Source organism: Anabrus simplex, chromosome 2 (assembly GCF_040414725.1).
Source record: "Anabrus simplex isolate iqAnaSimp1 chromosome 2, ASM4041472v1, whole genome shotgun sequence".
Taxonomy (NCBI): domain Eukaryota; kingdom Metazoa; phylum Arthropoda; class Insecta; order Orthoptera; family Tettigoniidae; genus Anabrus; species Anabrus simplex.
In genome coordinates, this window is record NC_090266.1 from 1,024,643,807 (window position 1) to 1,024,655,912 (window position 12,106).

Genomic DNA, 12,106 nt, shown 5'->3' on the forward strand with positions numbered 1-12,106 from the left:
TACTGAGAAAACCTTTCTTCACTAAATTGACATCAACTCTTTTTATTAATACAGATAAGAACATCGGAAGCTTATTGAGAACACTTGAAATTATGTTGTATTACGATTTTTTTACAATCACATTGCAAGGTTTTATTGTACTCCTTAATGCCTACTGCACACACCTGCCTCCCTCAGCCGTTATTTTATCTTCTTCACAGAAATATGTAATACTAAAATATCAACAGGAATAAAATGGCATATTCTGTGAATAAAAATGCATAAAAATAATAATCATATATTCAGGTATTCTTCCTTTTGGCAGCTCCTGTCCTTCAGGTATTCTGTGTTTTGGAAACTCTTGTCATTTGATAAACCTCTTGTCTGTGATAAATCTCTTCCATATTTCCTGTCCATAGCCAAGTTTCTTATATCCAAATTTGTCTTTCATTTTATGTTGTCCAGCATTTTATATTTTTTCCTTCTTTTTCCACCGGACACGCCCGGACAAACATGAAACATACATATATGTACTCACCCATTTACCTCAGCTCCATGGACTCGGTCAGAACAGGCCAGAAACTGCCTGGAACTAAACCCGTGCCTCTTAAAATTACAGGAAGGAAGTAATAGAGGCATGAACCCCCAGGAAGGATTGGATCGAATGAAAAGGTTTATTAACACAAATATAATGCAAATGAATAAAGAACAAAAGAAACAGGGGATGCAGAGAACAACTTACTTACATAATCAGTCCCAGAGAGTCATATTTCCTTCTGATTACACACATCGTTTTAACAAACATCAATAAGGTTGCTGTAGTAACATTATGAAGCTTGGTAAATACACTGACTGACAGAGCAAATGCAACACCAAGAAGGAGTGGTCAGAACTTTATGCCAATTGCAGGGTAGACTGACGTCACTGAGGTATGCTCATGATGTGAAATGCGCCGCTGTGCTGCGCACGTAGCGAACGATAAATGGGACACGGCGTTGGCGAATGGCCCACTTCGTACCGTGATTTCTCAGCCGACAGTCATTGTAGAACGTGTTGTCGTGTGCCACAGGACACGTGTATAGCTAAGAATGCCAGGCCGCCGTCAACGGAGGCATTTCCAGCAGACAGACGACTTTACGAGGGGTATGGTGATCGGGCTGAGAAGGGCAGGTTGGTCGCTTCGTCAAATCGCAGCCGATACCCATAGGGATGTGTCCACGGTGCAGCGCCTGTGGCGAAGATGGTTGGCGCAGGGACATATGGCACGTGCGAGGGGTCCAGGCGCAGCCCGAGTGACGTCAGCACGCGAGGATCGGCGCATCCGCCGCCAAGCGGTGGCAGCCCCGCACGCCACGTCAACCGCCATTCTTCAGCATGTGCAAGACACCCTGGCTGTTCCAATATCGACCAGAACAATTTCCCGTCGATTGGTTGAAGGAGGCCTGCACTCCCGGCGTCCGCTCAGAAGACAACCATTGACTCCACAGCATAGACGTGCACGCCTGGCATGGTGCCGGGCTAGAGCGACTTTGATGAGGGAATGGCGGAACGTCGTGTTCTCCGATGAGTCACGCTTCTGTTCTGTCAGTGATAGTCACCGCAAACGAGTGTGGCGTCGGCGTGGAGAAAGGTCAAATCCGGCAGTAACTGTGGAGCGCCCTACCGCTAGACAACGCGGCATCATGGTTTGGGGCGCTATTGCGTATGATTCCACGTCACCTCTAGTGCGTATTCAAGGCACGTTAAATGCCCACCGCTACGTGCAGCATGTGCTGCAGCCGGTGGCACTCCCGTACCTTCAGGGGCTGCCCAATGCTCTGTTTCAGCAGGATAATGCCCGCCCACACACTGCTCGCATCTCCCAACAGGCTCTACGAGGTGTACAGATGCTTCCGTGGCCAGCGTACTCTCCGGATCTCTCACCAATCGAACACGTGTGGGATCTCATTGGACGCCGTTTGCAAACTCTGCCCCAGCCTCGTACGGACGACCAACTGTGGCAAATGGTTGACAGAGAATGGAGAACCATCCCTCAGGACACCATCCGCACTCTTATTGACTCTGTACCTCGACGTGTTTCTGCGTGCATCGCCGCTCGCGGTGGTCCTACATCCTACTGAGTCGATGCCGTGCGCATTGTGTAACCTGCATATCGGTTTGAAATAAACATCAATTATTCGTCCGTGCCGTCTCTGTTTTTCCCCCAACTTTCATCCCTTTCGAAGCACTCCTTCTTGGTGTTGCATTTGCTCTGTCAGTCAGTGTACATTAGCAATCAAACTAAATTTTTCTCGGAACAACAAAGTAGTTCGTAACATAAAGCATTCCTTTCTCCGTAATGAAGAGTTGGACTTGCGTGAAAGAACACATCTCACTCCAAAAAAAAAATCACTCGAAAAGGGATCTACAGTAATGATAAACTCGAGTCACCATCATCGTTTCAAAGGTCGCGGGCCACAACAATCAACTCCATAGAGACTGCAACCCCAGAGAGAAAAACAAAAGGGTAAAACAGTAAATAACACAAAACAAAAGCAAGGAGGATGAGAGGTTGTCATAGTTACTGAGATCAGCAAGCATTCCTAACAATGACACATATAAACAGAAAGGAGAAATCTTTAAAATAAATGACTAATCAGGCAATTAAAGCCAAGAGCAAATGTAAATAAAGGAGTAACTGCGGAGCTAAACTAGCACCCGTGAGAAATGGAAATAACACAAATTTTCACAAACATACACGCACGCACATGCATAGAGACCATGGCGAAACAAACCCAGTATAATGTAAGTGTCAAGACACGATACGAGCATGCCCGTACAGCATGACAGACAAGATCGCAGGCACCTGAGCTCGAACAAAATCCCAGACTTTGACATTGGATCGCCACAAATTAGCCCACGCTCATTCAAGGGTCTCAAATCGAAGCCACATGCATCCACACCAGTTACACAGACCGGTATCACTTTCTGGTCTCACGTATAGAACAAAAACACACAAAATTAATTATTGAAAGTTACAAACTTCATTCTGTTCTGTATTGAACTGGGATTACAGTAAAATGAAAATGTTAAAGATCCACCTTTTCAATACAATGAATGTTTATTGTTGTGAGTATATATCACATAACGTTTAAAGAAGATTGGTACTAGTTTCGACGCTCATTGCGCGTTGTCATCAGCCAACAAATCAATTGAGCAAAATACAACTTATCAAATAGCAACATATAACACATGATAGCACCTACAAGACAAATGTTAAACTATGACTAGTTAAAATATAAAACACATGACAGCAAATACAAGGACTAATGTTAAAAGTTAAATTGTAACAAGTTAAAACAATGAAAGCAAATCAGAGAAGGTAACACAATTGTTAAGGTATGATACACGAGAAAATAGTCCAGCTTGAGGTTTGTAGAACATAAGGTGTATCTATATAGTATACTTGAATGAATCTACTAAGGAAAATTTTAAATGTAACGTTAAAATGATGAGAGTATGGTGCGTATGACCATCTAAAACACATGACAGCACCTATAAAGTCACTGTTAGATTATAACCAATTGAAATGATGAGGTGCGTCTGACCGTAAAATATGAATGTTTTGAGAAGGTATCCCAGTTGTTGAGTCTTGATAAACAAGAGAATAGTCCAGCTTGAGGTGCATATATCATAAGGTAACATCAGTGGGAAGAATAAACCTTGTTCTCTTAAGTTGCGGTAATTAACAGGCTTAATTCAGGTGGTTTCGAAGCGTCGAAACTAGTACCAATCTTCTTTAAACGTTATGTGATATATACTCACATCAATAAACATTCATTGTACTGAAAAGGTGGACCTTTAACATTTTCATTTTACTGCAAAATTAATTAAACGTAAACCGAAATATATGTAGATATATATAGCTCGCAATCGGTCGAAATACATAAAAGTCTGCAGAACAGAAAATCAAAATACAAGATCAGAATAACTATGACAGACCCCAAAGTGTAATAAATATCTTATATTTTGAAGAGCAGAACCTGTAGGCTCTATATAATAATCAGTATTGACTCAAGGCAGGGAGTCCAGTAGGGCGGACCGTAATTCCACACAAAATACCATTTAAATTCATACATTTTTACGCCGCGGTCCAACATCTCATTCTAGACCACACCAGACATTGTTGCCTCTTCAAGAGAGACCAAAAGAATAATCAGTCGAGAGAGAGAAATGCTTTGAACATTTCAAATGGTCAGAGAGCACCATCTGTCAAAGAGAAGTGAATATTACATCACATTAGGGAACATTGTACACACTGGTTGTCATTGACATTGCCAAAGAATGTGATAATAGAACGTTGCGACCCAAGGAGACCTTGGTGTGGCACACTTTTCTTCTTTTACCTTTCACCATTCCTTCTTTCAATAAACAGTCGCTCCTCGAACAAATCAATTGAGCAAAATACAACTTATCAAATAGCAACATATAACACATGATAGCACCTACAAGACAAATGATATGAAACATAGTTTGTTCTTCTCTCCAACTCTTCATGATACCTCTTCATTTCTTACCTGGTCTTCTCACTTCACTTATTCTATTCTCCTTCATATCCACATCTCTTGTGCCTGCAATCTTCTTTTGTCTTTCTTCCGTACTGTCCAAGTCTCTGCACCATACAGCCCTGAAGATGGTTTTCTGTGGTTTCCCATTTTCACACCAAGCAAATGCTGGGGCTGTGCCTTTCCTATCCCATCATCGCCATAAAACCTATCTTTGTCGGTGCGATGTAAGGCCACTAGCAAAAAAAAAATTATTCCAAACTTGTCAAAATATCTGAAGCATTGAACACATGAATAAATATGCTATGCCACTTCTAAACATAGAAAGAAAGGAGACAAATTTTGGTGGCCCACTCTTTCAATAGTTATAGAGGTTTAAACTGGAGTTTACATAATTTTGAATCAGACAGTTGATCACTACACCAGTGTGACCTTGGATGTATTATATTTTGCATTTGCTTTTTTATTCACTACTTTAATACAGGACTGTAATATGAGCTATATTGCCTGCATTAATTAAATAAAAATGATATCAGTAGCATTGTGAAACATGACATTGAGATTGATTTTTCCCCCCCTCAGAAATATCCACAGTATCCTTGGTATCCACAAAAGAATTCCGTGAACCTTAAATGCACTATCCTGATTATCCAGTGTACAGTGAAACCATCTTTGCAAGTTTGGGTGGTGGTATTATCATAGTTCATTCTTTTTATTTTTCTAGGTCAGATTGATGGACAAGAGGTCACTGCCGCTCCAGTTCTTCTCCCTAAGCCTCGTCCAGTTCCACCTCGCCGCAGTCCACCTCCACCAATCCGTAGGCCTCCACCACGCTGGGGAAGATCTCCTCCAAGGTATGGCTATAGAATTCAACATTTCCTGTCTCAACACACGTATACTAAACTGGGAATAGTTAAGCTAGGTGGCATATCAGAAGGGCCATATATGTTCCAAGTCTCTCTGTGTAGAATTGTCTTTGCATGGAACTTGCTTTTATTAATTCAGTGGTTCTCAGACTTTTGGCTGATTTCACACTCTTGCTGTGGGGAATATAGTGATATATCAGTGTAGTAATTGGCAATTCTGCTGAAGGGCATTTAGAATGCCTGGCCCCAGCAGTGGATTATAAATTCGTAGAATGCTCTGTAACGGTTTTGGTCACTCCTGCACCCTATTGGAGCATATGCAAACAATTTAAATGCCGTAAAACGGGGTAACTTCAGCCACTTTTTCGTATATTTTTAAAAATAAAATGTGGAATATTCACCCTAATTTTCTGAAAAATATAATAAAAATTCTGCCATGCTTGTTCTTCATTTTTAAATATGAACATAATTCTAATTGTTATTCAGTAATGAATAATGATTATCGAAAGAGTGGCTGGAGTTACCCCATGTTTTGGGGTAACTTGGGCCACCATAAAAATAACTCAAGAAACAAAGTTTTCTTCGATGTGTTACTTCGGCCACTGTGAATGTGTTTTAAAAACCTGAAAAACGTCCAGTATCAACAATCACAAACAAATTTAAATGATTTATGGTGAAACGGATGTATAGTGATCAAATTCACTTTTTTCCCAAAGAAGAAACTATTTTATTTAGCCTAAGCGTACAAGCATTGTATGATATTACAAATTACATGTTGGATTGCATAAATATTTGAAATGGTACAAAAGATAATAAATAAAAGGTACGGAAATCATAAAGCCCAATTGTGTGGAGAGAAAAGGAGGTTGGAAAAGAAGCAATCTTGTAGACTGTCCTCATAACACACTGTCTTCTAAATTAGAAAATATCTTGGCCGTCAATCAAGTTCTTAAATGTGTATCGTCCATGTCAACTGACATCCGTCTATTTATCATTGAAAATGGAAACTCTTTCCCCTCCCTGTTGGGATAAACTTCCCTGTTTATTGTTATTGTGCCTTTATTAATCTCTTCTAAAGTGTTCTTGAAGTAAACAGGATTGTAATTACAATATCTGCGGCTGCATAATGTTTTCCTGTACGTTCTTGGCATGGCCAAAGTTACCCCGGAAGATGACATCTTTTATCACAAAACTATTTCCTGAAAAACCTATTTGAATAAAATTCATCAAATTGTGTTGATCAGTTACCAGACGAACTTACATTTTGACCCCATAAACCACTGGAATGGAGAATCGAATGCTGGGACTAGAGAACAGTTTGTTTTCTACTGTTACCAGAGAAGGCAATAGTCGGTGCTGAGAAAAAAAACGATTGACACAACAATGAGCCCACCAGTGTTATTTGGGCTACCAAGTGTTGATAGAGCATTCTATTGTATGTGCATTTTAGTTGTTGCAAGTGGTTCATATTTTTCAGTATAGGAGGCAGGAGAAAATAAGTGTTGCTATTCGTCAGTGGCCAAAGTTACCCTGTATGGCTGAAGTTACCCCACTTTACGGTACGTAAAAATGGACTTGGTTGCTCCAAAATCGCAGCATAGTGTATATATTAACTAGCACTTGTCTCCAATTTAGTTTACACTAACTTAGAAACAGTGGTTAATTGACTAGGGGTGACACTTGTAACTTGCAGTCTAATGCAAACTGGACTTGTTCCTGGGGGCAAAGGCGGCCGGGCGTAGAGCTAAACACTCTACCCCGCCAAGTGCTGAGGTTACGGTTAGTGGAAGCCTTTACATTTCACCCCTCCATAGGCCTTCATAGCCTGTACAGAGATGACTTTGCTTTGCTTCTTGGTTAAACTGGACTTGTACATCAACCATATCTTGAGTGTGTTGTATGCTGCAAAAATATGAGCAGTGAAAGTAAGATTCTGAGCCAACTAAACCTAAAATTTAATAAGACTAAAACCAGTTATATAAAAGGTGTGGATAAAACCTACTCCATTTATTTCTTCTCTAATCAAATAAAGTAAGTCAAGTTAATGGGTAAAATAAGAACAATAAAATTGTAAGTAGCAAGTTATAAATTTACTGGTGTTGCCTGGAAAATTGTACCTGCTTATTGAATAAATGGATAAATATTTATTTAGACTGAGATGAAGCTAAAAAAAAAATACTTTTGTTGCCATTCATGCTTTCACAGCCCGTACTTATAGACATGATATAGGCTTTTGGGCTTTCATGTCTAAAAGTACTTTTATCAGATTATACTGTTGTTCATCATATAGAAGACATGTTGTCTAATATATCAGAGTCTAGTGTCAGAAAAATTATATGATATTAAAGATTATACATATAAGAAACAAATGGAAAGCAGTGACTTACTGTGCAAGCACACATGAATAGAGTACACCCAAAGGAAAGACATGGTAGTGAGCATTGTTGCTAAGTGGTCACTATGTGAGGTAAAGGTAGGCAATGCATAATAAAGCTACAGCCCATTCTGTGGTTCCTGTGAGGGACCTTTAACAGCATTGGGGGTGGGAAGTCTTCGAACACCTGTATTCATAAAATCTCAGTTCATGCAACTTTGATCTCATTCCAAAATTAAAGAAGCCATTGCACGACACATTGGCAACATATTGGCATACTGACCACATCGACTCAACGAACATCTCTGATAGTATGCAACACCTTCCCCATCAGTGGCAACAATCTTTTGATGCCCTGGGCAGCTATTTTGAAGGATGATAGCTGTTTGTAATACACATGTCCACACCTAAAAAATTAAAACCTTATAAGTCCAGTTCAACTAATTTTACAGGAGAAGCAAGAAACTAGGTTTTCCTTAGATTTCAAAGACTCTCTGATAGGTTTATTGATGGTTATGTTGCATAACATCTTAGAAACATGCATGTATTGACATCCTAAAACAATGCTTCATATTTTCACAATTAAATGTTAAGGGATTATCATTATATTTCAGTACATTGCATGAATTGTGGGAACTTGTAAGTATTACTTAATTTAGGTAACTGCAACAGGTAATTTGTCAACTTCATCTTTCATTGCTTGTTTTATTTTACCAAGCAAATTGGCCATGCAGTTAGGGCTGCATAGCTGTGAACTTGTATTTGGGAAATGGTGGGTTTAAATCACACTGTCGATAACCCTGAAGATGGTTTTCCATGGTTTCCCGTCCTTGCATTGCCAAAAACCTTCAGTGAGTTAGTGTGATGTTAAACCACTAGCAAAAAATTTTAAAAGGTCATTTTATTTTATAAAATAATCATTATTTGAGTCAATTAAGGACCGATTCAACCATCTACTGGTAAACTAGATGTCAGCTACACAGGAAGTAAACTACCCGGGGGGCGTAAATCACCTCTTACTACCTGGAGCTAGACTGAATTTCATTTATTTCTTGCTTTTGACTGAGGTGCTATCTATCACCAGATGTGTGAAGCTAATTTTGATTGTCTTATTTTCCTGTGCTTGCATCAGCAAGCCTAACAAGGGGAGTCTGTAGTGTTACAGACAACAATTTACGTCAAGCTTTCATGAGGTTAATCTATGTGGGTTCAATATCAATACCTATTTGGGTTTAAAATCTCGAGATTTTAATGTTTGAATTTTCTTACACTAGTTATAAGCGTAATCCAATGTTTCAGAAAACATTCTCGCAATAAAGTGGTCAGTGCACTCACTCCAAAATAGAAAGTACGCAGGACCGACAAGCATACTCTCCAAACAAATGCAGACGTTGCTCTGTTCATCTCGAGACCATCGACCATACCACTGCAGGCTGCCCAGTACTTGCCTCCATACAATACATGAGATGGGACAATCATGTCTCAGGAATTATACACCAGGCACTTGCTCAGGAAAACCAATTAACTCAGGAGCGTATCCCTTATTACAAGTACCATCCAACACCACTCCTGGAGAAAGAGTCAGTTAAGCTTTTTTGGGACACTGCTGTAGTGACAGACAAAATAGTCAACATAACAGACCAGACATCGTACTGGTAAACAAGGAAACTGGGACAGCTTTCATTATTGACATCGCAATCACCACAACATCGATAGGAAGTACCCTGAAAAAATCTGCAAGTATAAAGAACTTGAAGGGGATCTGGAAGATGAAACTGGTACTGATAGTCCCTGTAAGTCAACGGCCTCATTCCACATGCACTTCGCAAGAGTCCGCAAGAATTGGGTCTTCCACTGAACATCTACAGAATTATGCAACATTCTGTTCTTCTGTCAACATGCAACATTGTGCGATCGTTCCTCTCACAAGAATGAAGATTCTGTGATCTAGAGTTTTGTATATACCTGTACATCAGTGTTTGTATTATAATGTGTAAATACTTAAATTATTGTAAGGCAATTGGTGCATCCCGTGCCCCGTTATTACCCATATTTCCTGTGGAGAAGTGTATGTATGTATAATAATAATATTAATATTGGTTTTACGTTCCACTACTTACATTTACGGTTTTTGGAGTCACCGAGGTGCCGGAATGTTGTCCCAACGCAGTTCTTTAACATGGCATTAAATCTACCAACAAGAGGCTGACATATTTGAGCACCTTCAAATACCACCGGACTGAGCCAGGATCGAACTGAGGTCAATGTGTGTTCAGTTTATGCATAATAAAATACAAACAGCACTGAATTCTTTGTACAAGTATGGGAAAGAAACAAACAAGTGTCAAATCAAGTCACATATAGAGAGAGAGAGAGAGAGGAACAAGAAAAGGAATGCAAAATGGGACAAACGTAATGGCAGGTCAGTGTGCAAAGGGAGCAACCTGTTGTTGGCTCCTGTACCCCGACCTTGTTTTGGCCTTCCAGTGCACATTGTAGATTTCCCTTGTTGCAGCACTATCAGATAACCTAACATAGTTGCCATGACTTATGAATTGACCCCTGTACTTCACAAACCAACTCTGAACTATAGATTTATTTATATATTTATTTTTACAGTTTTCTTGGCGTCACACTGGCCTGGATAGGTCTTATGGCGACGATGGGATAGGAAAGGGCTAGAAGTGGGAAGGAAGTGACCATGGCCTTAATTAAGATACAGCCCCAGTATTTGCCTGGTCTAAAAATGAGAAACCATACAAAAGCATCTTCAGTGCTGCCAACAGTGGGGTTCGAACCCACTGTTTCCTGAATGCAAGCTGGCGACTACGTACCCCAAACTGTGCAGCCACTTGCATTGTCTGAACTATAGATTCACCAATAGCACACTCTCCATACATTCCAATTGATATCGTATATCTGTGTAGTGTTTTCCTGCATTTCATGGAATGATAGGATCAAGTGCTGAAATTGTAACTGTTGTTTATCCAGTCTCAAACCTCTATATGATTATACAGCTTCTATTAATCATGACAACCTGTGATGAGGAATGGGAACAAATGCCATCTTACTATGCTGTTTTCGAATGATGTAATTGTGTATTGAATACACAGACTTACATCTATTAGTATCAGTTGGAACCTACCAGATAACCAAAAATGTATAAATTAAAGATATTTTCTTTATTGTTTGATATGGTTTCTGTTTCTCCTAGATACAGGCGCCGTTCACCACCACCTCCACGTCGAAGAACTCCACCACGACGACGACCAAGAACTAGGACCCGTAGTCCAACTCGCCGACGGCGGTACAGTCGATCCAGTTCAAGCAGCTCTCGCTAGTGATAAGATGTCATATTTTCTTTATGCTATAGCAAAGAAATCTTTTTTTCAGTGTTTGTGTATATACTGTTGATGTCATATCAAGCATTTGTGATATTGTATTGCCTTCAGCTGAGATTTTATTGGCAGTTTCCTCCTTAGTTTTCAAATTCAGAAGATTTAACTTCATAAAGACCGCTGGAGGCAGTGCACAAAGAGAAGTTGTTCAATGCGAAGTTCCTTAAACCATGAAGACTGAGTAAGGTAGTTTAAAAGTATATGACAAAATAACATAACTTACCAAGATATTTAACCCGGCCTTTCATTTATGCATAAACCAACCTCACTGATGCAGTCAATTGGTTATTTTCATTTTGTTATCAAGATAGCAGGATCGATCCCAGCTCAGGTCAGTGGCGTTGAAGGTGTTTGAATGTAACAACTCTGTGCCGTTTGGCTTCTGCCTCACTAAGGAACTCTTGCGGGACAAATTTAATATCTTGCTTGTGGCCTCCCTACAGCTACACACAAGAGCTACCAATACTGGGAGCATAACAATAATGTTCTGCTACCACTGATGTCCCAACCTACATCAGACCATAAACATCAGTATCGCAATACCACACCCATAGAAAATCAAGACACAGGAAAATCAAAGATGTTAAATAAGAATAGCAATATAGTGCAGATACGGAAACGAGACACAAAGAGAATATAAAGAGGATGGTATCTACAATGGATTACAACTAGAATAATTAAACCTAAGTTAAATTCAACCAAGTGATCTAATGAAATTGAAATATGTTTACAGAATACAAATAACTTACCAAGATATAAGAGAATGGAGAAAATTAAAATATTAATGAGATGGCATAAATTTAAATTACAAAATATTATATTAAAAATTATAATATCTGAATAGATAGTGTATCCCAACTTCATACAGAGGAATATCAATAAGTGAATCAGAATCAGAAAGAATCAAATTCAGAGGAACCTAATTAATTTAAAAGTAGAAAGAAA

At 39.4% G+C, this 12,106-nt stretch overlaps 1 protein-coding gene across 1 annotated transcript in view; it reads left to right on the forward strand.

Moving 5' to 3' along the window:
- Positions 1–11,369, forward strand: part of LOC136863257 (RNA-binding protein with serine-rich domain 1-A) — a 142,123-nt gene extending 130,754 nt beyond the window's left edge. Inside the window, exons 6-7 of the mRNA XM_067139640.2 lie at positions 5,248–5,377; positions 10,978–11,369. Of these exons, the coding sequence (XP_066995741.2) occupies positions 5,248–5,377; positions 10,978–11,104 (257 nt within the window). The 3' untranslated portion in view covers positions 11,105–11,369. The remainder of the gene's footprint in view (positions 1–5,247; positions 5,378–10,977) is intronic.
- The last annotated feature ends 737 nt before the right edge of the window (positions 11,370–12,106 follow it).